General features: G+C 48.5%; 1 protein-coding gene across 1 annotated transcript in view; it reads left to right on the forward strand.

Annotated features, from left to right (window-relative positions):
• The first annotated feature begins 3,264 nt into the window (after positions 1-3,264).
• The window catches only part of Prmt8 (protein arginine methyltransferase 8), an 84,345-nt gene continuing 59,690 nt past the window's right edge, over positions 3,265-27,919 (forward strand). The window contains exon 1 of the mRNA XM_038320364.1: positions 3,265-3,339. Coding sequence (XP_038176292.1) covers positions 3,265-3,339 — 75 coding nt within the window. The remainder of the gene's footprint in view (positions 3,340-27,919) is intronic.

The raw sequence follows: 27,919 nt of genomic DNA on the forward strand, positions 1-27,919 counted from the left end.
TTAACTCACTCCAAGACAAACTGCAGCAAATGTTCACCTATTTGCATTCTCACCATCAGGTCAGCATTGTCCTGAATACATAGTTGTTCCATTCAGCACATTCTGTTCTGTTGAAAGTCTAGGGCAAGGAAACTGAGCTAGTGGGTCTTCGGGACCTCTTGGACACATCCAACACACAACATGACAAGTGCTGAATGCCTCTGTCATCCCATGTTTTCTCACTTGCCACAAAACTCTCCAAAAGCTTTACAAACATTCTGGTCCAAGCGTCAAGGTGACTAAAAATTGAGAACTCAGCAGAAGTCTGGTGGGTTCTGTTGCCTTGTTAAGCCAAGTTCCTGTTATGAGCGAGGCACCCAAGCAATGCTCAATCAGTATCATGTGGGATAATTTAACTTGAAAAAGAGAGTATTCTGATACAGAAAAGGGTTGGCTTCTGAGGGGATGGTGAGAAAATAGTCCTTAAAAGGACCTACTATGTGTTTTTTCAGATAGCATGGATTTTCATAACCCTAGGAGGTGGGTGTTTAGGCAATTCTTGTTGTGTGTATACATGTTTATATATGTGTATGGGTGCATGTTGAAGCCTAAGCCTTCTCTCTACCCCCAGTATTCAAGACTAACAAATCACTCCAAGCTCCACCTTTCAATCTGTGAATTTGTAACTAGGCAGGTGCACAGCAGGGACAGTAGCTCAGCTCCAGGAGGATCCAGGGAGGGGTGGAAGCATCAGCCATGATGGGTCACACTCATGCTTCCCTCTGGCCATTGCAGAGCAACCCTAGTGGCCTAGATTCCCCCCCCCCTCAGTGACCCAGTCTGGGTTTGAGTTGGAATAGAAAACTCTAGCTGTAAAAACACAGCTCTCCATGTCCCTTCCCCATTCCAACAGGAGCGGTGTCTGTACTTGGGGAGAAGCCAAGCACAGCAAAAGATTTCAACAGAGAACTGAGGAAACACCCCCACTGAGGTTCTCATAGCAACATAATCACGTACAGCAGCAGCCTATTTCGGTGGGAGCCTGCTTCAGCGCCCCTCCTCCCCTGTTAGTCACAGAATGGATGAACAAGCAGAAGGAGTGTGGGGTGGGGACAATGTTGGGTTGAAAGTCAGGAGGCTGAAGAGCTGGTTTCAGACTCTTCCACAGCTTGTCAAGGGACCATAGAAAAATGTCTCCTTCTTTGTGATCTAGGGTTCTTAATCTGCAAGAGGACTGGCCCAATGTGTGGGTGGAGATCTTGCTTTCTCTAGTATTATTTGATTGTACAAGTACTGAGCCTCTTTTGATCCAACATCACAGAGTTTTTTGATCTGGGAGAAGATGCTTAGAAAACAGAAGGTACCAGAGGGTAAGAGTCACTCTTTAGATGCACTTATAACCCTGCTCCCCCATACAACTTTTGGAAGAATGGCAGGATGGTAGTGAAGAAGACCAGGTATTGCCAAAGAGTGCTCATTTGTGCCCAACTCCAATTTAGGTCTGTGGACTGAGAAGGTTGAGGTCATTTATTTGAATTTACTCTTGTTCAGAGCATATAATAAATGTGCTTCAGTTAACCCAAGCTTCTTGCTGCATTTTCTTTAATCCTTCCCATTCTTCACCGTCTCCTCTTCCCGCTTTACACTTCTCACCCTCCCCCCCCCCCCCCCCAGCAGTGTCTCTCTTCTCTTTGCTGGACAATCTGGTCTGATGGAGGAATTCATCATGCTGAGTCTGGTTTGGCCCTTTTCCTCAATGGATCCGGGTTAGTTGAGGACAATCACTCTTACACTTCCTGGCTATCAAAGGTTATGGTCAGAGTAAGCAGGGTATTTGGATCAGATAAGACAAATGGGGACGGAAATAGAGAGAACAGAATATAATAGGGGCATCTGCGAGGTCCCTGTCATTGACCTGTGGGGCCGGGAAACCTGAAGTTCAGCTGTCTTTGAGATAGCCAGCTAAAGTGTCCTGAGTGCGGCCTCCTTCCCCCATTGTTCTGTCCCCCAGTGCCTGACAGATGGCCGAAAGGGAGAAAAAAAGCTCTCAAAGTGAAGACAGGAATGCATTGTATAAAATTTCACACCCCCCGCTGCCGCCCAAACTCCCTTAAAAAAGGATCTAGAGAATCCTAATGGGTACGTGACATCCTCACAGCTCTCTCCCATAAAAGGGACTTCAAAATCTGGTGGTGGGGGAGGGGGAAGGAGGGGGGAAGAGAAATTTGGGCCCAGGGTAGGGGGGCTGTCAGGCAAGACAGAGATAGGGAAGCTAGACCGCAAGTCGTTTCATTGACTTGTTTCTGATCATTTTCCCAAGCCACCTCGAGCGGCCACCTTCAACCCAACCCGGTTCTCCTGAGAGAACCCTCTAGTCTTGGGCTCAGAGTGAAGGAAAGGCTAGATAGAGACGGCCTACTCAGTCCTAGAGTTGAAGGAGTTAAGGACACCCCCCCCCCCATCCAGACACCCATCCTTTCACTCCCCAAATCGTAATCCGCGAAGGATCCAGGAATCGCCGGAGGGGGGGGGGCGGGGAGAACGACGACGAAGACGAAGTAACGGTGGCCGAGTCTTGCCCCGGGTTTGCCTTAGCTAGGAGGTTTCGCACCCGGGCTGAGAACCTCCGACAGCCTCGCGGACGCAGGCTTCCGGGAGCCTGGCGAACAGCCCTGCAGCGTGCGCTCAACCCTAGCCCCCGCGCCAGGTGTGCGCCGCGACAAGAGCGGAGCGGAGCGCAGGCGGCCCCCAGACCCCGCGGTCCCGGGCACGGGGGCGGGCTGGGGGTCCCCGCCGTCAGCGCCCCGCCACCGCCCGCTCCCGCGCACCTCCCACCCCGCCCCCACTCACCCGCTCAGCCCCCGGGAGCGCCGAGCAGGACGCGTGTTGCTTCGCCCAGCGATCGGCAGAAGTTGGGAGAGTTGGCGTCCGCCTCCCGCCTGCCGGACTTCGGAACCGCGGCTACAGCCCGCTAGCCCGCGGGGCCGCCTCCCTCCCGCCCAACCCGCCGCGCAGAGGAGAGGGGCGCGGAGGGGGTCGCGAGCTCGAGCAGAACTTGGAAGTGTGCGAAGGGATGCGAGGTAGATGAAGAGCCAGGAAACGTGAACAAAGTGGCGACCGCAGGAGGGACTCCACGGAGCTTGATTGTCGCGGAGGACGCTCTGGCAGAGGGGCTGGCTGGGGATTATTTCCCCTTCCTCTCGCATTCTTTGGCTCTCTTTTAAAGCCATACCAGCCCTCTCTCTTTCTTCACTATCTCGAATCCCCAAACCCTTGCTGGCTCTTATGGGCATGAAACACTCCTCCCGCTGCCTGCTCCTCCGGAGGAAAATGGCGGAGAACGCAGTCGAAAGCACGGAGGTAAGGAGGCGACCGGGGGCCGGGGCTTTAGGCGACCCTGCCGCCCACCCGTACCCCCGTGTGCCGCCGCTGGTAACTGCTACTACCGCTGCCGCGGTGCCAAACTTTCCCCATTCCGCTTGAGTCTCTGCCGGCAGAGAGAGAGAGAGAGAGAGAGAGAGAGAGAGAGAGAGAGAGAGAGAGAGAGAGAGAGAGAGAGAGAGAGAGAGAGAGAGGAGTGTAGGGGTGGGGGGCTACGGTGCATGTCTCAGCTGTCCCCGCTTGAAAATGTAAAAGTCTTTTTCACCCCCATCACCCTCGCCTGCCACCCGCTGCTCCCTTCCTGCTCCCCCAAGTCCCAGACCCTGGGCAGCCCCGTTCTCTTGCCCCTGTGCACTGAATTCCGATAGTAATCCAGGATCCCGGATTTACGCAGAGCTGGAGTGGGTTATATCAGGGCCAGGTCTGCTCCCTGCAGTACCTCGACCATCTCCCACCTCTGCCTTGGGCTTTACCCTTCAAGCTCGAGGCGGTCCCCAACCTCCCGGTTCCTGCAGCACCGCGGAGAGCTCCCGGCCTCAGGGGGCCGACCTGGTGGCGTTACTCAAGCACCTGCAACCAGATCCCTCCTGCCCACACCGGGGGTTGGACTGGAGGTCGGCAGTTCAGAAATGCTGAAGGAGACGCGTGAGCGCGGAACTCGGGGAGGGCTCACCGCGGCGGCCCCGTTCAGCACCAGGGACAGCGCCTGCCGCAGCCGAGCCTGCACAGGCGGTGGGGGCTGCCCGCCCTAGGCTGCAGCGCGAAACGGGTCCGAGGCCACTTGTCCCGCAGCAGCTTTTAAGGAGGCTGCTCTAGCTCCGCAAATGATACTCTTGCCCTCCTTCTTCGGCACCCCTCACGGCAGCCCCTTAGCTGCCCTTTCTCTACTCCGGAGTTGGCCCTGATCTTCAGAGAGCCCAGCGGGGCTTTGGGTCCCCAGCAAGTCTGTTCTTTCGTCTCGCTCTGACCCCGCTGTCATTACAGTGGGATGGTTCCTCGGATATGGGCACCTGTAGTCATGGAGGGAATCGGCGTGGGCAGCCCCCTTACCTTCGCGGAGGAACTTAGCGCCGAGGTGGGGGCGGAATGGGGTGTGTGTGATCATCCCTTATTCGGTGGCAGGAAAAAGACACAGAGCAAACTCCGGGGCTCTATTAATAGCCCGGTGTCTGGTGGGGCTGCCGTACATTTCACATACGGTAACCCATATGCAGCGTGGGGCGGGGATGGGGGTGTGGCGCGGCAACTGTTCCGGCCTTGCGGGAATGCAAAAACAATGTGAAGACCCTTCCCGGCCTTCTTTCCTAGAGGTCAACTCATTCCCACCCCACAGTGTAGGCAACAAAGCTTAAGAATCCCCATTTCCTGGGCACTAGAGGCAGCATGCTTCTGGCAACTGTCGATTTTTTTAAATAAACGTGCTCTAAGGGCTTGAAAGACAAGGGGCATTCAGCAGCTCTTGTTTTTTTCTCCTTGAGTTAGGGCAAAGCCAGCCCGCGTGTCGTTCCTTAGCCCATCCTCTTCCCCACCCCCAGCCCGAGAGCAGACCTTTGAAACCGAGTACAGTACCGGGCGCTCAACATCGCAACAGAGCGACTCTCTCCTTTCCCCTCCCCCTCCGCCCTTTGATCGCCCACCGGAGGAACAGGTTTCTAAAAATAGCTTGGAGTCTCAAGGCCGCGCTCTGGTAAAGTGTTGGACCGGGCACATAGCAGTCCCTGAAGCTCGGTATCTGTAGCTCTTCCCTTCGGTTTCCCTACCCCACCTCAGTTCTGCTTGTCTTAAAAAAAATAATAAAAATAAAAATAAAAAAGTTTTCGTGGGTCCTGATCTGCCATCACCCGGACTGGCGCGTGGAGTCTGGTGCAGACCCGGGTCACATTCCGCAGTGTGCAGTGGTGGCTGCGGCTCTCTCCCTCTCCGTGAGGGTTAAAGGCGTCCGGAGCAGGCAGAGCGACGCGCGACAGGCTATTTTTACTTGCTTCCCCCGCTGCTCCACGCTCCCCCTTCTCAGCAGTCGCACATGCCAGCTCTGTTCAAGGCATCAATGAAAACAGCAGTAGAGGCGGCGGTGGGGGCTGGGGGGGAAGGGGAAGGGGGAGAGAGAGAGAGAGAGAGAGAGAGAGAGAGAGAGAGAGAGAGAGAGAGAGAGAGAGAGAGAGAGAGAGAGAGAGAGAGAGAGAGAGAGAGAGAGAGAGACAGAGAGAGAGACAGAGAGAGGTGGGGGAAGGGGAGGAGGCATAAAGGCAGCTTGGTAGGAAAATACCCAGCTGGGGCCCCTTGGAGGGACAATGAATCAAAGGAGGACTGAGGAGGTTCAGCTCTCAGCAACTTCCTTGGAGAAAGGATGGAACACAGACTTGGTCAAACAAACGTGCCCAGCGAGGCATCCAGGCCTCCTGTGACTACCGCTTGGTTTTTCTCCAGGAACGGGCTGTTTTTGGAATAAGCCAGGAGAAAAGCAGTGTTTCCAAAGTGGGGTATTGTGGGGGTGCATTGCTTGCACGTTGTAGGGTTGGCAAGAGCAACCTTGTAGAGATGTGGAGGTCAGGGTCACAATGGTTTCTGCCCAGTCCCTAACAGGCACTCACTCTGTACAGGAAAAAGTAGACCCCCCCTCCCCTAAGACCCCAATGGTCTGGCTCTTGTCCTCAAAGAGCTTACAGGCTAGTGACACTCCTGCTGGATAGCCCTGTTGCATCCTGACTGACCTCTGGCTGGTCTTAGCACCCTCCTTGTGTTCTGTCCTCGGACTAAGGTTGTTAAAGAAGCAAAGGCAAATATTTGGTTTTCACTTTATTTGAGGCCACAAAGTAGCAGGAGTTCAGGTAGTGTCTACAGCCAGCTGGTGGGCTAAATCAGGATTGGAACGTAGATTGCCCTCACTTTGGATTCGTTGCTCTTTGCCCTACTCTTGCTATTTCTAGCAAGATGCCATGTGTGAATGGGAGTGGATGGGGAGTGGGAGGAGAGGATTACTTTGGAAGGGAAAGAGGCAGTGGGGAGGGAGGCTGAGAGGATGGCAGGATGAGAAGAGTTTTTCTTTTTCTTTTCATAAGGTAAAGATTTGGAACGAGGTGACAGTCTTCAGGCAGGGGTGAGGGGTGAGGGATGTAGCTAATTGTACTGTGACCATAGTCTCCAGGCCTGAAGTTAGGAGAGACTGTAGGGCATGGAACCCCCAGTGCGAGGCTCTGTGGCTACAGTTGGTCCTGAGTGCACCTTCAATCACTTCGATTTCGTCTTCTTAATTCGTTCACCTGAGCTGTTTCTGTGTGTGGTGTCAGGGAACACTGGGACAGTACCTGACCTTCCTCCTGTGCCCTTGCTTCCACACCTCTTCTTGTCAGTCTCTTGTACCCCAGTCAAGCCTCAAACTCTTGAGGGTGACCTTGAACTCCGTATCCTTCTGCTTCTACTTTCCTAGTGCTAGGATTATAAGCATGTGACACACTGCATTGGACTTACCCAGTGCTGGGGATAAAGTAAGGGCTTTGTGAATATTAGGCAAACCCTCTACCAACGGAGCTACATCTTCAGCCTCACGCTGGGGCCTCCTGTGACATCTGCAGAGCCTCCACTCCCACCCTTTGCAGCCTATCCTCAGTGCCCAGGGAAGGCCCTTTATCCTGTGCCACGGCCCTAGCCTTCGGCAGCTGACCATGCTGGTCCAGTCTTACCATCCTTGCATGGCGGCTGGCTTTGGAAAGGATACATCTGCTTTGATAGGACAGCTCTCTCAAAATTTAGGAGCTGCCCCATTTCCTACAGCGTACCAGGATTCTTAACATAGTGGGCAAGGCCCTTTAACATCTGCCCCATGGGAGCCTCCAAGATGGCTGAATTTAGGACTGAATGCCTTGTGTCCTTCCCTCCATTCCCTCCATTTAGGAAGCCTCTTCCCATTCTTCTTTTCTATGGGGGAGTCTTCCTTGACCTGCAAGACTCAAATCAAATGTTGCTTCCTCTGGGCAGCCTTCCCAGATCTCTCATTTAACCTCTCTCCTTAGGGAGAGCAATCTGTCACTTCTTGGGCATTTGTGCTGCTTGCCTCTTGCCTTTCCTATTGCAAGATAATTGTCTTTTATACATATCTGTTTCTCCCATTGGATATGCAACTTTTTTATATGTTTTATTTTTGGCATGGTATCTGCCTCATAGTAAATAATGTGCTATATTGAATTGATTTGTGTAATTATAAGACTTTTTCAAGCCTTCTGACTTTTTAAAAATTGGGTCCCCATCTCATATTCTTCGGCTGTGCTAGAGCTAATGCAATCCTTTAAAACTCACAATGGAGGATCCAGATGTTGCAGTCCACTCAGAGCACTTTGGTACATTCTGGATATTCATGGATCTATCCAGTATTTGGTAATCATTGCCTCTTGCTATGGGGTATTCATCTGAAAGAAGATAAATGTATTAATCACAAGGGCCTCTTACAAGCCAGGGAGTCAAAGGGCCCTTCTCTGTTTTTCTTGCCGAACTGATTCTTGGTGAAAACCTGATGAATTATTTATGGTTAGTGACTCTTCGATTAGGGATCCATCATCCTAAAGGAGAACACCAGGGCTAGAAAAAAACAGTTTTTGCAATAACCCTTTCCAAGAATGCTTCTTAGATGTTCTGTCGACTTGTTGACCCAGAAAGAGAATTGTCACAGACTGAGGAAGATCCTACAGTGATGACAGAGTCTGGGTACCCATGAGCACAGCTAGAGTTATGGGAGTAACTAAGTTGACTTTCCAAGTGCTGTGTAGATTTGTAATGCCATTAGCTTCAGCTTCACTTTCAGCCCCGTTATCCCAATGTCAGAGAAATGAGAGACAGAAGTAAGAGGAGGCAGGAGGCAGATGCTTCTCTGAGGATGATCCGCTTCTAGGTCTCTTTCTGAAGAATGTGCCCACCAAATACCTCCTCAGGCCCTGGAGTCAGGTGACTTGGTCTTAAGTCTAGTTCTAGGCTCCCTGGATGTGTTGCTATGTTGAACCAGTAACACGAGAAGATTGCTGTTATGATTAAATACATTTAGTCTTGCGCTGAGGTTAGGAGTCTGGCTCATTCCTGGCCAGTACTTGGTGTCTGGCTGTTATCCTGCCAGCTTATACAAATTTTGCTAGAAGTTCAATCTGGGTGGGTTCTCCCTTCCTTGCCTCTCTTGTCTAAATGGCCCCTAATTCATAATCCACATTCATATTTCTTTCTTCAGCAAACACTGATTGAGCTTAGGAGATTTAAGAAGATACCCACATGTCTTTCCCCCTGGCAAATCTGGCTTTGTAGAAAGTCCTAAATTGGCTTTTGGCTGTCAAAGAGGGTGAAACACAACACTCCTGTCTCCAATTTGGGAGTGAGCTTCATTTCCTCCTCTTTGCTAACTGCGATGCGAAGTGATTCTCACATACCAGTGTGGAACATGCAGAAATCTGTAAAAACACTACTTACACCTTGGACTGTACTGTGCCAGCAGGGAAGAAATGGGCAGCCTGACAATGTGTGAGCCGCCAAGAGGCTATTGTGTTTATGAGACACAGGGGGCTTCTTCCTTGCGAGCTGAAGCAGTCACCTGATGGACTGGGACCTCCAAAAAGTTGCTTTGTCATTGCTTTTGCCTCTGAATGCCCTTACCCAAGATGCTTAGCTGCCTACCGGTGGTCTCTTGTCAAAAGGCTTCAGAGAAAATGGTTCCCCTAGCTTCCCAGTTATCTCTGTAGTTGAGAAGTTCTTCCCAGCTTCTGAGCCTGCTCATTCATATTGTAATTACAGTTACTTTCGTAAAACTAGATGGTTAGGTTTCTAGCTAAGGGTTTAGTTACTGACTCCATTTTTTTTCTTCTTTTAAAAGAGTCTTATTATGTACCTTTGACTAGCTTGGAACTCATTATGTAGATCAGGCTGGTCTCAAACTCATAGAGCTCCACCTGCCTTTGCCTCCTGAGTGTTGGGATTAAAAGTGTGCTACACCATGCCAAGCCTGTTAACTTCTTTTATAGTTTGTGTTCAAATCCCACCCCCTCTCTCTACTACTCTGAGGTCAGGCTTCTCACAGGGGTCATGCAGAGGGGAGCATTTGAGAAGATTCTTCTGTCTGTTATCAGTCAGGCTGTCGGCTCTTTCACACAAGGATCTTTTTATAGTTCACTTGTTATTGGAATTCTCTTAAATATCATGGCTTTCTTCAGATTTTTAATGGGCTACCCATAGGTAAAGATCCATCTCCTGCAAAGTGTTATTTGATAAATGCAGGCAGTTTGATCTACACATTTTCATAATGTCACCATCATAGAGCTGAAACTCAAATATAGACAGAGAACAACACCCTTGCATCTCAGAGCAATGATGTTTCTGCCCCCCTTTAAAGAGAGCATCAAATTTCTGGTTCTGACTTTTTGCTCATGGTTTCTGGTACATCTTTACCCATAGCATCATCCAAAGCGCTATTCTTCTCCATGCAGACATTGGAAATTGTGCACAATGAGATCTCCTTCCTCTTCATATGACTTTTAGATGCCAGGTTGCACATTCCATCCCACGGGACACTGTGAGATACATGTTTAAACCATGGTGTAGGTTAAGAAGTCAAGGCAAGGATAACGAGTGTGACTTTCCAAGCCCCTAAACTTTGACTCTCTGTCACAAAAACCCACATTTTGTCCACTTCTAAAGTCTGGAAAGACATGGGGAAAACCAAAGGCAAGAACCGAAAAATGAAAACACAGGAAGGAAAAATCAGTAAGAGAATGAGGACCTGTGGGCTTGACAGCCATCTAGAAAAGGTCCTACTTTCTCTTTTCTGGGTATCTGGTTGTCTCCACCACCGTCTTGCCACCTTCACCTCTGAAGTTCTCAGAAATGCCCTGTGGCTAACAAGGACAGAGCAGAACTTGCTGTGGAGACCACTATCTCGTCCCCCACCCCCACCCCGCATCCATGCAACTCCTCCTGGAAATTGTGTTGGTGGGCCAGGATAAAACACTCCTGTCTAATAGAGTGCACCACCTTGGAGGTTAAATTCAAGGCCATCAGGATCACACCTAGACTCTGAGCTAACTGCTGCTTGGTGGGAAGAAGTGAACGCTAAAGACGGTTGGTTGGTTGGTTGGTTGGTTTTCAACGATCTTTTTGCTTTCCTCGTTTATTTGCATTCCTAGTGTTGTTGTAGTGGTGTACCACAAACTGGGTGGCTTCAACGGAATAAATTAGTTCTTTCACAGTTCTGAATCCAGAAGCCTGCAATCCAGATGTCAGCAGAGTTGGTTCAGTCTGGAGGCTCTGGCGAGCATCCTCTCCCGTTCCTTCCCCTTCTTTTAGCTTCCTGTGGTTGCCAAGTGTGCTGGGCATAGCACACTTGAGCTTGTGGCCATAGCACACCGGTCTCTGTCTCCATCTTCACAGGGTGCTCTGCTGTGGTGTGTGTGTGTGTGTGTGTGTGTTAGAAGGTCATTTGCCACATTGGCTTATCTGCCCTCCCCCACTGCAGTGGGACTTCACGACTTCATCTTTACTTGATCGTTTCTGTTAAGATTGCAATCCCAAATGAAGGAAGTCACTGTCTTAGGATTTCTACTGCTGTGATACAACACCAAGTTCAAAATCTCAGGCCATACTTTAATCACTGAGGGAAAACAGGGCAGGAACTCAAGGAAGGAACTTGGAGGCAGGAACTGAAGTAGAGGCCACGGAGGAGTATTGCTTATTTGTTGTGGGATATTTTGGTTGTACTCTGACACTCCCAAGACTGACGATAAAGTTTATCGGTGAATCAGAGGGTGTAGCTAGCTACTAGCTGACCAAAATTACATAGAGGCTTTGGAGGACTGAGGCCTAGGGAGGGGCTTAGGAGATTCTTGGCCCTTTTAGATGGAGGAAGGAGAGAGAAAGAGGAGCTCACTGGTTGCTTCTCTGCGGCTGTTCTTATCAGTCAGGTTCTTACCTTAATATCTGATTTCCGAGGTTTTTGTTGTTGTTTGTTTGTTTGTTTGTTTGTTTTGAGACAGGGTTTCTCTGTCTTTGGAGCTTGTCCTGGAACTCACTCTATAGACCAGGCTACAGAGATCCACCTCTCTCTACCTCCCGAGTTCTGGGATTAAAGGTGTGTGCCACCACTGCCTGGCTTAGAATTTTTAGTGATAAAAAATAGTGAGATAAATGTTTGATCTGGTGCCCAATGTTCATACTCTGTGTGAGGATGTGGTGCTGTGATTGGTGTAATAAAAAGCTGAATGGCCAATAGCTAGGCAGGAAGTTAGGCGGGACTTCTGGAGACAGAGAGGACTCTGGGAAGAAGAAAGGCAGAGTTGCCAGCCACACACAAGATGGGAGGGATGGGGAAAGGTAATATCATGTGGCAGAACGTAGATTACTATAAATGGGTCAATTTAAGTTATAAGAGTTATTTGAGAACAAGTCTAAGCTAAGGCTGAGCTTTCATAATTAATAATAATTTCCCTTATTGTTATGAGCTGGTGGCTGACAAAAAAGCTTGCTACATTTACTGGTTTGTTCCCCATAGTTTGCTAAGCCTGCTTTCTTACACAACCGAGGGCCACTTACTAAAGTGGCCAACAGTGGGCCAGAACTTCTCATATCAATCATTAATCATGAAAATGCCCCCATAGACTTGCCTACGGGTGATATGATGGAGATTAAGTCTTCCCAGATGGCTCTAGCTTGTGTTGAGTTGGCAAACCCCAAAACCAAACCAAACCAAAACCAAAAGACAAAACAAAACTAACAGCAGCAGCAACAACAACAGCTAAAACCCCAAACCCCCAAACCAACAACAGAAACATCCAAAACATTCACTTTCATGCATACATCTTTTGAAAGGAACACACTCCAACAGGTAGGGTCACCCAATACCAAGCCCACAACATAGTAAGTTGAGTCAGAACCTGGCTGATGAAAGACTGGATGGTTGATTATCCAGTCCAGGTTATTCCATCACCCCTTCCCTTTCCTTGCCCCACACTGCCCTCTTCCCCTTTACTTAGCTGCCTTCCTAACCCAGGCTCTCTGATTAAGGCTTTTTCGTAGAGCTGTGGCTATTATCACAAGAACTAGCATGGCTAATGTTTATATTCTCATTTCCATTGGGTACAGTAAATGCTGGGGGGTGGGGGGATGCACTGTGTGCCTTAATAGCATCAGTAAAAAGCAGGTTTTATCAGTTGCATTTTGGAAGTGAAGAAATTGCAACTTGCAGTGGTTACCTGTCTTGACCAGGAGTATACAGTTGGTAGGGGGCTGGTAGGTAATGCTCTGAGTTGGAATGTGCTCTATTATTGACACAACGTCTCTCTCTCCCCTTTCTTTTTCTCCATTTCTGCCTCTCCCTCTTTAATATATTATTGGTGCATATTATGGTGCATATGCTCAAATGTATGTTGCACATGTGTACACTCAGGGACCCGAGGTTTGTATCAAGTGTCTGACTTTATCCCTCACCCTCCTCCTAAACCTGGAGCTTCCCAATCCAGCAAGATCAACTGGCCAGCAAGCCCAGCTCCCCTTTTAAACTTGGGGGCTGGGGATCCAAAGTCAGGTCCTCATGCATCCATGACAAGTACTTTACCATGTTGCCACCTCCTGACTCTGTTCTCTCTTTTATGGACACTCCTTACCTCAAGCTTGTCTTCTTCCCTTTTGCCCCACACCAGCTGCTACCCACCAGATGAACTCGTAGGCATAGGAAAAGGCACACACCTTTTTGACATCTGCAGACCTATAACTGGACTGCAGCAGGTGAGCTCCCCAGGGTACTTGTTTGGGAATTGCCAGTGGAGTTATTTAAGTGGCAGAGCCGTGAACCCATCAGCAGTGTACTGGCAAGGCTACTCGGGACGGCAAGGGAACAGCCAGTCTCTTGGCTCCTGATGGCTTGGCCTTGAGTGAAGGCAGAAGGCAGGCTCTTGGCCTCTCTGGCCAAACTGTGACCTTAGCTATCTGTGGCTGGCCCGCTCTCACAGGTTACTCCGTGTATCTGCACCCGGCATTTATCCATGATCTGTAACAGAACTTCATCCCTGAAGGCCATTCTGAGTGGTGAGTGGGTTTGATCACACAAGTACAGTGGTTAGCCTGAGGTTTGTGCTAAACCAATGAGCTAACGAGCTGTCATTAATCACCTGGCCTCATCAGGTGGAGTTTTAAAGTGGGAGCAGACAAACAGAGAGCCTTAGCTGGTGACATCATGCGGTTGGTGCAGCAGATGCAGGAGCTGAGCAGGTAAGGAAAGGCTCAAGTTTAGGTGGTCCAAGACAGTTGGGGATAGGAATCCAGCGTATTGTTGCCTTGGGGTGCCCTGGTCCCGTGGCAACAGCCTTGTCAAAGGAGGGTGGTCACTGGTTGACCTTCTGCACTGGGGGCTCATTCATCCCTGGAGAGTAAGCACTCTGGTACCTGATAACATCTTTAACAAATGTGCAATCCCAGAACATCCCTGATAATCTGAGGGAAGTAGAGATGGGAGCATCAGTCTGCCAGACTATAGTGTGCCTGAGGAAGCACACATGGCTCAGGTGCCGCTGTGCCCCTCCCCAGTCTGTCTCCTTAAAACAAGCAAAACAAAACCAACCCTTACTGTTAATTACTGTATGAGTGTAGCCCTCTCCTTAGTGTTCTTAACGGAGAGAAACTGAGGCAAGAGGGGAGAAGATAAACAGGAGAGAGATGCGCAGGCTCACAGGATAGATTGGATGGTTAATTAATGAGTTGAGCTTCCACCCCTCTTGCCTGCAAATCCCCTAGGAGAAGATTGTGTGTGCTTGGACTGGCCGAAGCTAGTCTAGTTGAGTAGGGCCAAATTGGGCTAATGGCACTACAAAGGGAGTGGCGATTAGCAAATTCATCAATTAGGGCCCTATTTGCCACTGTATTGTGGGAGATAATTTCCCGCTAGATGAAGTAAAGACTGGGGCTCCCAGCAAATGAAAGGCTGGGATTCCCGCAAATGCGTTCAATTCAAGGACTCCATCTCTCCCAGACAAGCAGTTATGACAGCAATTCTCTGAAGAGGCTCAATCAGAGAATCCACAAATGATTACAGCCCAGGACAAAAGTGTAGACAGGATTTTAATTGAGGACTAGCCTTGTTAATATTAACACACAGTCGTCCAACTTTTGCCTCCAGGTGCACGTGTAAAGTAGGTAAAGAAAGACTAGTTAACGGCGGAGTGATGTTACATCTGTGTCCCACGCCCAAGCACCAATCTCCTTGTAATAGAATATCTTTCCATGTCCCTCTGCTCAAAATAGAGCTGAGGGCTTTAGTGTGGAATAGGAGGGCTCGGGGCATCGGTTTTGAGTTTCCATCCCTGTGGGCTTACAAAGCACATTGTATGGGTAGCTAGGAGCGTTACATTTAATAATGACATTGGACATAAAGTAGCCTGGCAAATGTTTTCTTTATTTTTTGCTTCCTCTTGGAACTTTTTTTTTTGTTTTGTTGTTAGTGGAAAATTTATAGTTCGGCATGGGAAGAGTTGCTTCTAATACTCTGGGAGAACTGATGTGAATGAGAGACTCGTGGCAGGCTATGGGAGTAGGGGATGGGTGTGCTTCTGTAGAGGTCTGTGCGCCCCTGTCTGGGGGGGCAGGTACTGTGTCAGACAACCGTGCTCACATCCTTCCACACTCATCCTTCCACGCACTCACCGAAGACATGGGGGCAGTTTTACTTGCTGGCTGGAGCTTTGGAGATAGAGGCGGTGTCTGAAGTCTTAGCCAGGGGAGCATGTCACATGTGTGGGACATGGTTAGAATGACTTCAGTTACCTTTCCTGCCTCTGCAATAAAGATGCCTGGCAGGAGCAATTTATGGAAGGGGAGGGTTTACTTTGGCTCATAGTTTAAACCTACAGTCCATCATGGTAGGGAAAGGTGGGGGAGGAGAGGGGATCGAAGGGCTAGAAGGGGTGGGGAAAGGCAGGGAAGGGGTGAGGAAGGGCGGGGAAGGGATGACTGTGAGGCTGCTGGTCACGCAGTGTCCCAGCTGAATGCTGGTTTTCTGTTTGTTTTCTCCTTTTTATTCAGCCCAGGCACCCAGCCCTTGGGATGCTGTCACCCATGTTTAAAACAACCTAGAAACTTCCCTATGACTCTCCCAGTAGTGTCTTCCTAGGCGGCTCTAGATTCTGTCAAGTTGATAGTCAAGAGGAAGTTTCACAGGCAGCTGTGAGAAGAGCCTAGCGGAGAGAGGGCTGAGTTCAGGATTAAGAAGGCAGCTTTGCAGCCTCAAATTTCCGTCACATGTTATGCGGGTGCAGGGATCTCCCCCAGGGCTGGGGTTTGGGCTGCCTTCTATTGCTCACGAGCTTCCTCTAGGTGATCCCATCCTTGCCCTGGCTTCTCCTTGGTTTGTACGTGGGTTGCACGCAGAGGTTGAATGCATTTGGAAGCTTTGCCCTCGGAATGGTGGGAATGGAACATGGCCCTTTGAGAGGTGGGGCTGGAGTGCAGATAGTCAAATCACGTGACAGAGGTGAATGACATTATCGTCGCGAAACCCATTGCTGTGTAGCAGTAATATAAACAAAGAGCTGGGGCCGACAGGGAGGTACTTGAGTCTCATGGCTTTCTCTCAGCACAGGCTATGGGACTACAGTCTCATTCTGTCTCCCGATGTGAGATGAAATGGCTCTTTTCTACTGCCTTAAGATGTTTGCTCCTGCCTTCTGTCCACAGAGGCCCAGCCAGTGCGGCAGCCCAATCTCAAACTCTGAACCTCGAAACTCTGAGCTGTCTCAGTCCCTTTTCCTGGGTAGCCTGCCTCAGGTGTTCTGTGACAGTGTGACATTGAGGACAACAGCTTCCTTTCTGGTTCATCTGCCGCCACTTCCCAACCTCAGAGTTGCGGCCAAGCTTTCCCCTCCAAGGTCACCCCACACGCCTACAGGATCTCTCCACTTAGACGTCTCATTGGAACTCCAGATCTCTTGGGTGTTCACCTCTAGTCCTCCTCTCTTTCCTACAACTCCCGCTTTCTTCTGCTCTGTGTATCTTCATCTTGCTGAATATTAAGTCACCAAAGCTACAGACTAGACTCCTCTCTTTTCAACAAGGCCTGGCATGTGTGTGTGTGTGTGTGTGTGTGTGTGTGTGTGTTTCATTGGTATATATGGTGTATACATGTGCAGAGACCAGAGGAAGACAGGCCATGGGATGTCTTTCACTATCCCTTTCTGCCTTATTGCCTTCAGACAAGGTCTCTCACTGAACGGGATGCTCGCTGGCTAAGGCAACTGGCCAGCAAGCTCTCAGAATCCATTTTCCACCCCCTCCCAGTGTTGGAGTTACAGATGTGCAGACATACCTGACTTTTTACATGGGTGGGTGCTGGAGATTTGAACCCAGGTCTTCATGCTTGCATAAGAAGTGTTTTTACACTTTTGGTCATCTCCCCAGAACCTTTGAAGCTTCTTAAGTACTTGTTACCTCCCGATCCCAAATCTGTCCTCCATGTTCCAGGCCCACAGTGATAAGGAGAACACAAGATTCAGCAAGGACTAGGAGCCAGGATTTTGTCACTGGCGACTGGGACTGCCTTGCCCTTTGGCCACAACAAGAGATGGTAGAGGCCTGGAAAAGTCTGTCCGGAAATAGGGGGCTAAGAGTTTGGATCTAGCAGCTTGCTCCCCCTTATTGGTCTGTTAGCTCTGGCTGCTCTGAGATTAAATGTTGTCAGTCAAGGGATGAGAACTGAGAGCCTCTCTAACTACAGTCTCACAGTGCTTCTGCACAGGCAAGTGGACATGACACCCACGTCAGTCAATTTCCTTGTCTTCCTGACAGAAACATCAGATATACAGTCAGAAAGGCATGCTCTGGCTCATAACTTCAGAGAGTGCTGTCTACAATGGGAAGAAAGACATGGTAGAATAGTTCAGTACTTGTGGAAGTTTGTGGGAGAGAGATTTACATCATGTCATGTCTGGGTCAGGAGGCAAAGAGAACTAACCCGGAAGTAAGAGTCAAATATAACCTTCAGAGTATACCACCAGCAACCTGCTTCTCCTGAACAGGGCCCGTGTCACCAAGAGTCTGTGGCCTCTCACACAGTACCACCAGCCGGGGGGAATCAAGAGTTAAGCACACGAGTCTACAGGGGAGATGCCATTCCGAAGCCATCAGACTTCTGCTTCTACTTTGGCCCGGGCTTCTTTGCTGCACACCTGCTCTTGGTTCAGCATTGCTTTTTACTCTTTCATCTGCATGGTTAAAAATAGATCCTTGCTACTTTCCGATGTAAAGCAACCCAAACTGCGTGGGCAGCCTGAACGGAGGAGCACTGTGATTTTTGCCGCAGGGCACTCTGGTGGCTTCTCTCGTAAGCTCTGTTGAGCCTGCACCCTGCTCCACTCTCTCAGTGATCCGAGATCCTTGAGCACTTCCGGTCCATCCTCCGACTCTCCAGTGGAGGCCACGTGATCTGGTGGGGGCCAGTGGGGACCTGTCCTGAGCCCCAAGGATGAACGGCCTCCGCTCTCCTTTTTCATTCGTTCTAGTTTCTCTGGATGCCACCGTCAAAGGGGAGAACCAAGAGGCAGAAGCTGTGGTCTGGATTCTGTGGTTGGAGGCTAGCAGACAGGGGGCTTGGTGGCTTCTCTGAAAAACAGGCAAGGTGATTCCTGTCTGTCCTACTCTATGGAGTGGCCCCTTAATAACCGGGGATAATGGCATCAGAAATATTTTGAAAGTGTGCTGTCAGGGAAGGTCAGTGTCCTGCAAGATCTTTAAGCCTTAGTGGGAATTAAATAATTTTAGGATGAGGGTTATGGGATTCAACACATTGGAATTAGAGTCCCACTCGACAACTGTTTATTGTGTGGCCAGCCATTGCTGAGACTATGTGTGTTCTCCAGAGCTCCGTGAAGCCAAGAGTCAGGGCATCTGAGGTTTTCAGCTGCCTTGCCATCATAGTTCGGATGCTAACCCAGCAAAGCGTGTATCCTCTGTACTGGTTAGGCCTGGTTAAGTTCCCTTACATTTTGTCAGGCAAAAGGACCTTTAGACCCGCTCAACACCTTACCCGACAACAGGGGTTTTTGGAGGTCCTTTCTGGAGTTCTTGGATATTAATCTGTTCTTCCTAGTATGGTTTCAGTGAATCCCACTGAGTCCCAGGAGAGCAGCCATTTCTTTATGGTGCCATCTATCAGATGGCCTGCACTTTGTTTTTCCCAGATATCTTTGGAAACCCAGCTCTGGGCTTCTTGCATGTCTTTTCCCCAGCACCAGTCCCTTTCAAGCATTCTAACAAAGGGAGCCAGAATCTGAAGTAAGAGAGCATCAAATGTCAGCAGCTTTGGGACTGTCTTTAATAATGGCTGTGAATTTAGTCGCGTACCTGGCTGAGGCAGATCCATGTCCTATCGTATATCCTTCAAGAGGCTTTTATTCCATCTAGCTTCGGATAATGAATACTACATTGTAGCTTGTTGCCCTGATGCTTTCCTCCGAGGATCCTAAAGTGACTTAACAGATCTTGGAATCTTTCTCCAGCCTCAGTCCAGAAGGACAAGGAGGATCTGGACAGAGGAGGGGTCAGGGTGGCAGTGGCTGCCCCCTGATGACAAGTTGCCCTGTCCAAGTCAGAGAGTTGGTTTGGGGGCTGGAGATCAGGTGCTGTGGTCATTTTCCAGGCTTTCCCGAACTCACCCTGCCTTACTGCTCCCTGCAAGGTGCTGCCTTGTCCCCTCCTGAGGACCAAAGATGTTAGCACCTGGCTGGCTTAGTGTTGGAGCTGGCTGTGGCCCCAGGACCTTCTTGGCTCATCTTGCCAGAGTTGCCAGGAATGCCAGGATTGGGAATGCCAGGGAACAGCCTGGTGCTGACCACTGCTGCTGCAGAATTGGGGGGGGGGTGGTGCAGTTGCTGGCCTAGCCAGTGGAAACTTTCTGACCACATCTGTTTCACTGAAGGCAATGAAGCATGCTGGCCATCTTAAGGCTGCGCCTCCAGTTCCCCTGCCATCTGTGCCCAGGACATCTGTGGGGCTTCCTGTGCAAAGCTGACTACATTACCTTTGTACTACCCCTCTCCCAGGTCTTCAACAGCCCCATTATTAGCTCCTGATTGGCTAAGTCATCCTGGGGTAGCAGCAGCAGCAAGGAAGGAGGAAAGTACAGTCAACTATGTGTCCCCCGGTTTCTTTTCTGTGTGGTCCTTATAAACCACGATTTCTTGTACAAACTGGAGTTATTACCTGTAGCGAGGAGTTACGGGCCGCCTGGCTCCCGGCCACCGGCTAGCTTATGCCTCGAAATAACAACACACAAATTGTATTCTTTTAAACACTGCCTGGCCCATTATTTTCAGCCTCTTACTCACATCTTGACTAACCCATATCTAATAATCTTTGTAACACCACGAATGGTGTCTTACCGGGAAAGATTCAGCACATCTGACCTGGTGGCTGGCTTCATCGCATCTCTCTTTCTGAGGAGAGGCATGGCAGTCTGACTAACTTAGGAGAGGCGTGGCATCTGACTGAGCCATCTACCTCACTTCCTTCTTCCTGTTCTGTCTACTCCACCCACCTATGTTCTAACCTATTAGGCCAAGCAGTTTTCTTTATTAATTAGCCAATGAAATCAACAGATTGATAGAAGACCCGCCTCCATCAATTACCTACCTCTCTCCTTAAGGCACATGGGCTCTGAATTCCGGTAACTTCTCTTCTCTCACCTGAGATCCAGGGATCATTGTGGAGCCCCCCACAGCTATGATGTCCACTAAGCCATGTTCGCAAACAGAAATGATGAGCCTCATTCATTTAGCACACTCTGTTCAGGGAGTGGGCACCTTTCAACACACCAGGCCGGGGTCATCCAGTCTAAATCTTAAATAATCCCATGAGTGGATATGTATCCTAACTTCAGTTTACAGATGAGGATGAGGTTGTGATCCAGACAGGTTCAGCAATTTCCCAAGTTCTGGTGCCCACAAAGCTGGTTTCAAGAGAACCAGTTATCCTTCTAGAACCTACGTGGCCCCTGGTTGCTCTGGTGTACCCTGTACCAGTTATAGCAACACTTCCTGGAGCCATTAGAATTGTAAGCTCCCCCAGAGCAGATCCACTGGATTTAAAAGCTCTAGAGGTTCGGTCAGTAATCATCTCTGTAGGTGGATCTCATGGCCACAGGATGATCAGCCTATGACACTGGACTGCCATCTATGTCCCGGTCATTACCCTTCATGGGAATCCAATGGCTCCATTATCCACTGATCAGAACCTCAACGATTCTCTAGCCCACTCAGGGGAACAGGCTATTCTCAGGGTCTACGCATTGCCCTTGGCCTTGGCAGTTTCTTGAAACTTGTATTCATGCTGGAGTCCTGGCTGTCCCTGTGGTTGACTTCTAAGAACTATGAACATAATTTCCCTGGCTTTGTCTTTCATGGCATTTTCCTTAATTATGAATGCAGTGGCGCTAAGTAATGGGGAGGCATGGACTAAGCCGGCCCACACATGACTCTCATGGCCTCTGGAGGCTGCCATTTAAAAACCAACAGGTGTGTGTTCAGAAGATGAGAGCAAAGAAGAAGTGCAGTCACCTTGCGACCAAAGGTGGGTGGCATCACCTCTGCCTTCTCACTGGGCTCATGGCACCCTTGGAAATGCTTGTTTGAGTCTTCAGCTTAAAGTATCTAATCTTGTCCCTCTGATTTCAGTAGAGAGGAATTCAAGACCAGAGAGAAGAAAAGTAGGTTCAAGGACATACGTGGAGTCAGGGGGCAAGCTGAGACTAGAAATGAGACCCTGGTCCAATATGGTCTTTGAGGCCACTGAACCCCCTAGAACAGCCCAAGGAGTAGCTTTCTTCAAGATCTTTTTATGAGTCCAACTAAAGAAAGGTCCTCTATGGTCATGGAGATGAACTCTGGGTTCTATGATTCATGTACAGGGTCAAAGTCTCCCCAGTTAGGAGAGTGGGAAGGTACTTAGCGGAGAGCTCAGAGCACTTCCTTGTGGGGTCCAAAAGGAACCTTGGATGGGAAGTGCTCCAGACAGGGGCTGTCATCATTGGCCATTTGTCCCTGTGACCACCGACCAGCACTGGTTCTTGTATCTCAGGCAAACCATGAGAAGTCCTTTCCTAAGCCTGGAGTCTGGCTTCTCCTAGTTTCTAACTCTAGGGCCTTGAGTTAGCGAGTAATTTTCTATAGATCGCATTTTCCATCCTGTTCAAAAGATTCGTGTGAGGGTCAGAGGAAGACACATTAACAAAGCCTTTAGCGCAGAGGCTGCTCAATGAAGGGTGGCTGCCATTCTGGTTGTGATGGTGACGGCTGTTCCGGGTTGCTAAATGCTTTCCCCCGTATGAAACCCAAAAGGCAGATCTAGTTTGCACGCTAAAATTGAGCTCAAAGAGAGCAAAGAGCAGTGTATCAGCCCTGGATGTCTGGGATGATGCCCAAGGGATGAGGAAGCGAGGCTGTGACAGATTCCAAGGAAGAGGGACTCAAAGTCACTTAGACTCTCAGTGTCTCAGGCTCCTCCCAGGGTCATTTGTCCACTCATCCGTTTGTGTAGTCAACAGATGGAATTTTCTACTGCTAGTCCCATGCCATTTATGATGAGAGGATGCAGTTAAAACTAAGACATGGCTCTACCCGCCTCTTGCGCGCGCGCGCGTGTGTGTGTGTGTGTGTGTGTGTATGTGTGTGTGTGTGTGTGTGTATGTGTGTGTGTGTGTGTGTGTATGTGTGGTGTAGTGCACAGACATCCTTGTGTATCTGAGATGGTCTCATTTCTGTAGTCCAGTCTAACCTGGACTTACTCTGTAACCCAGACTGGCTTCAAACTCACTGCAATTCTCCAGTCTCAGTCACCCAAGCGCTGGGATTTTAGGTGTGTGCTACCATGTCTGGTGGTTCTTGTCTATGAGAAGCATGCACATTTAGCAGAGATTTAGGGGTTTGGTAAGGAGAGCATCAGTCTAAGGGAAATTATGAAAGGCATAGGAGAGAGCCAAGAGAGGACTTCTAGAGGGGCTGCCAGGGAAAATGTCAGACTCAGAACTGAGCCTGACGTGGTGATGTATGCCCATGATCCCAGTCATCAGTGGGTAGAGGTGGGAGAATCAGGTGCACAAGGCCGTCTTTGGCTACATAGTATGTTCAAAACCAACCTGGGTTCCCACAAAAAAACAGGAATGTGGTGGTGGTGGGGGGAAGACTCAGAACTTTAAAGTCAGACTTCATGCACTGAGACCTGCAGTGTGGGAAGAAACTAGCCAAAGGCGTGTCCCAGAAGGCTATGAGCTTGTCCCCCTACCCCAGCCATTTTGAAACACGTCAAAGCCACAGCTCTCTTTTACACAGAGCCAGAGACGAAGCCTTCCTCAGAAGATTGTCTGTGTTCAGTTGGGAGAGGGAATTTCATGATATTCTCTCTGGTGGAGAGCGGACAGTGACACACACAGAAGTGGTGACCCCATCATATTTAACAGTCGCCATCTTGACCGCCTTGAAAACTCAGCAGGGGTACCCAGGTGTGAGTTGAGCAGATAAGTGGACAGCAGAGAGGAAGAAGGTAGTGGTTTCAGGCAGAGGGAAGGGCAAAAGCTACAAGGCCTGTCCTGGTCTTAGGGGGACATAGTGGAGGCCAGTGACACTGGGACAGCATTCGAGAAGGGGTTAAGTCCAAGAAAGAGCTCGAGGAGTAGGTGGGAGTCAACTTAAAATCTTTGCTAATGAACTTCAGCTCTGTCAGTGTATTTCCTATGACCCCAGCTCCATTCTCTGTCCTCAAGGATCTGGCTTTGCTGGAGTGGGGCTTAGTCTAGCTTGGGCACAGAAGAGGTTCCTTTGTCCCGATTGTTGGCTGAGAATGTGTCTCTTGGATTCCCTTCCAGCTTCTCTCTGTCCCAGCCTCTTTGGCAATTGGTTTAGGGTTCCCCTCTTCCATCCAGGCATCTACCAGGGATTTATCCAACACCCACTCAGTACAAGGCACGGCGCTCAGAACTGGTGTGAAGGTACAAGAGCCTGGCACTGCCAGCAGAGAACTTGCATCTTACGGGGGCGACAGACAACAAACAAGGACGTGAAACAGAGTCAGGAGCTGAAAGGAGCTCTGAGGAAAACCCAGACACGAGAGCGCGGGCGACAGAGGTGGCCGTGTTTGCAGACAGGAAGGCGTGGAGACAGTGTTCAGAGAGGTGTAGACACCCATGTGGGAAGAGATGTGAACTGTTGAGTGGTTCGGTGGGAGGAGATTAGCCAGTGCTCAGTCCCTGGGAGAGAAGGAAGCTTTAGCGTGTGAGGAGCAGCAGGCAGGCCAGGGGTCAAGCAGCCCCAGGGGGCTGCAGAGGATGCAATATCTCAGGCTTTGTAGAGGATGCAGGAGTTTGTGTATGTGTTTAGGGCCTCAGCAACCCAAGGCTTGTTAAATGTACTTCCGATATTCCTATGTCTTTTCCGCCCCAGCTTTACTTCACTTCCTATGGCTGCTGTCCCCACCTTTCACGATCTGAGCCAGTCCCTGGGAAGATGGTCTTTGAAACTGGTCTTTCTTCTCCCCACTCCTTTCAGAGGAGAAGAGGCCTGATGAGCGAGTTCATGCTAAGATGCTATCTAAGTAGACATCTTAGCTGGGGAGTTTGGAAGCACTAGGAAGGGTGGCGCTACCTCCTGGGCTCTTAGTCCAAGGCTGGATCCTTTGAGTGCCTTTAAACCACTTAATGGGCTTGCTCTACTTTGCCTTATTAGTCCATCAGAACTTTTCTCCATATGTTTATAACTTGGCGACATCCACATAGCCACAGCATTTACCATCTTAACCACTTGTAGGGCACTACAGCACCAAGCTCGCCCACATCGCTCTGCTGTTTTCCCTGACATCTTTCCCTGGAACCTTCTTCCTCTTGCAGACCAGAAACATCATCCCCCTGACACCACGCAGCTCTCACTTCTGCCCAGCCTCCAGCAGCTACTGTCCTAGTGTCTGAAATATTGATTGCTCCCATTACCCAGACTGGTGGACTGGCCCAGTGTTTGGCATTTGTGACTGTCTTAGTCTACAGACTGCCACGTGCTCAGAATTCCTGTGTTGTGGCGTGTATTGAGGTTTCCTTTCTGATTGTACTTTTTTTGGGTTGCATTTGATGGTGCTGGAGATTGAACTCGGGGCATTCTCCATGCAAGGTAAGCCCTCTACTATTGAGCCACACCCCCCAGACAGGATTCCCTTCCTTTTTAAAGCTGAATAATATTCCTTGTGTGTGTGCATCAGCAGGCCCTTGGTTGGTGCTCATATTTTAGCCGTCATGAATGATTCTGGAATGAATATGGAAGCATCGATGTCTCATTCAGAACCTACTTTCAGTTATTTTGAGTATGTGCCTAAAAATAATCACTTCATTATACGTAGTTTTATTTTTAACTTTTGAGGACCCTCTATACTGCTCCCTATGATAGCAATACCAGCCTCACCAGCAGCACACGTGCTTCCCTCTCCAGTCTCATTACTGTCTTCTGTGTGACAGGGCAACTCATTGCAGTCTATTTGTGCTAGTGCTGGGGATGAAACCCAAGACCTTGCTCATGCTGTTTGAGTTTCAACCAGTGAGCTGTACTGGTTGAAACTCAACCCCCTGTATATTTTGATTCATGTTTTGATTTATGTCCTAAATAATTATGTCAGGCTTTCTTGATAACTTTTGTAACATTTAAAAAGATGGATAAAAGTATATAGAATTGTATATCCTCTTGATAAAGTGGACATTGGGAAGTGTCCTCCTAACATTATCTACTTGGAAGTGTGTGTTGCCATTAGCATGGCTGCTGAGCTTTCAGCTCATTGACATTAACACGTATAGTTTCTTCATCTCTCCACATTTACCCTATTCTAACATTAAAATGCATCTCAGAAACAAAGCATTCGCTTGTTTTTAAAAGTTCAGTATGACAGCCTCTGCCTTTTAATAGAGCTGTTTCAACCATTTATGTTTAATGTAATTGTTCATGCAATTAGGTTTAAGCCTATTATCTTGCTGCTTGTTTCTTTGTCACCTTTATTCTCCCCTTTTCCGCCCTTTGTGGGAGACTATTTACCTGTGTGACCTATGCATTTATTTTCATAAAGTAGTCATTTTAGGGCTCACAGTTATCTTAGGGCTTCTACTGTGATAAAACGCCATGACCAAAAGCAGCAAAAGGGGAAGAAAGTTTATTTTAGTTTATAGCTCTCAGGTCACTCTCTTTCACTGAGGTAGGAACTCAAGGCAGGAATCTGAAAGCAGTAACCAGAGGAAATATTTTTATTGACTTCCACAGACTGTATATATATTACACACACACACACACACACACACACACACACACATATATATATATATATGTATATATATTGCCTAAGACCATTTTCCCAGGCCTAACACCAGCTACAATGGGTTGGGCTTTCCTACATCAATTACTAATCAAGAAGGTGTCCCCATTGGTTTGCCTACAGGCCAATTTTGTGGAGGCATTTTCTCAGTTGTGGTTCCTTCAATTGAGAAACAAACCAAAAAATGACAAGGAAAATTGACCCTTGTCAACTTGGCCCACAAATACATCACTATGCAGCTATAGCCTTTTCTTTCTTGTTCATTTCCAAGATCTCATATTAATATTACTATCACAATATAAAATATTCTGACCTTTAAAAGTCTCACAGCCTTTAAATTTTCAACCCTTAAAAGTCTTAAAATTCTGAAGTTGTTTTAAAACATCCCAAGTCAATAAGTTCAAAGCCTGTCCAAAATATTCAAAGTCTCCTAAGTATCCAAACTCTCAAACATCGAAAGTTTCCCTAACACTACAAAGTCTCTAAAAATTCAAAGTCTCTACAATTCCAAGTCTCTTGACTCCTATGAAAATCAAGTAAGTTACATACTCTCTCACTCCAAGAGGGTATAACAGGGCACAGTCACAATCAAAGTAAAGCCAAGCCCAAGTCTATCAGTACATGATTCCTGGAGTCCCCTCACAGTCTTTTAGGCTCCATAGGGCTTAGGCAGTTCCTCTTCTCCAGCTCTGCCATCCGCAGCAAACACAGCTTGTCTCATGGGCTCAAGACAGCTCCACGCCATACTTGCTGCTGTCCTTGGTGGTTGTCCCATGGTACTGACATCTTCAACATTCTGGGGTCTCCATTGCAACTGGGCTGCTCCTTTCCCAGTGGCCTCTACTGGCTCTCTTCGGGGATTCTAACCCTGCTACAGTCTCTCTCTATGACCCCTTCAATCCAATATCAATTTGGTTGATATTGAGGCGGCCCTGTCACCGATGACCTCTTACAGTGCCAGGTCTCAGCTGTTCTCCATGACCCTTTCATGCCTTCAAAATCATTACTACTTGAGAGACTCTTACATATGACCAAGTTCAACTACCTCCATGAAATACAGCCCTGGTCCACTGTAGGCCACGGGTTCTGTGTGCCCAGCCTGAAGGAATAATCTCAGGTTTCACTTCAGTGATGCTGGTTTCTTCTTAATCATCACTGGCTTCTCAGCTTTCTCTGACTGAGCAGCGTCAATTGTTACCAGAAAAGCAAAAGTTTTAACTCAGTGGTTCTGACCTCTTGTTAACTTGTCTTTTAGTCCCAGCTAACCAGAGCCACAGATTCTTAATTCAAAAAAATTACACAAATGAGGGGTGATAGAGTTGGCTCAGTGGTTAAGAGCACTTGTTGCTCTTGTAGAGGACCTGGGTTCAATTCCTAGCACCTGCATGGTCATTCAGGTTACTGTGGTGGTCTGATCTCCAAGGGCACTGGGCATGCATGTGGCACACAGACATACATGCAGGTGAAATACGTGAAAAAAATAAGTAAATCTACAAAATAAATATTTCAAAAAATCAAGCGAACAATTCCAGTAGAGAACTATTTGAAGAACTCTCAAACTTCCCTCTGATACTCTTCAAGTCTTGCTTCTGTTGTCTGCAGAGTTCTCAACGTTATCTTCAAATTCACACAGAACAGCCTGTTAAGTTCTGCGGACTCAATGGCTTTCAAAGTCAATCTTCCCAACAAATATATGGTTGATTCTGTAAAGACCTGGTGCCAACTTTTGTCCTAGTTTCTATGGTTATGATAAAACATCATGATTAAAAACAACTTGAAGAGAAAAGAACTGATTTTAGCTTAACACTTCCACACCACAGTTATTGAAAAATGTCAGGACAGGAATCCAAGGCAGGAATCTGAATCAGAGGCTATAGCGGGGTGCTGCCTGCTTGCTTGCTCCTTATGGTTTGCTCAGCCTGCTTTCTTATACAATGCAAGACCATATATATGTCCAGCGGTGGCACCATCCACAATGGACTGGGCCCACTCACATCATCACTTATTAAGAAAATGTCCCTTTGTCTTCCCCACAGCTGGATTTTGTAGTAGAATTTTCTCAGTTGTGGTCCCCTCTTCCCAGATGACTCTAGTTTGTATCAAGTTGATCAAAAAGGCCAAACAGGACAAGTGTGTGAAGTGCAAACTTATTATAGTATGCCTCAGGGAATACTGTAGCATGTGGCAGGCTTTGCTCTTCAGTGTAAATAGTTTTGGGTAGTGTTTT

Source organism: Arvicola amphibius, chromosome 2, assembly GCF_903992535.2.
Source record: "Arvicola amphibius chromosome 2, mArvAmp1.2, whole genome shotgun sequence".
Lineage (NCBI taxonomy): Eukaryota > Metazoa > Chordata > Mammalia > Rodentia > Cricetidae > Arvicola > Arvicola amphibius.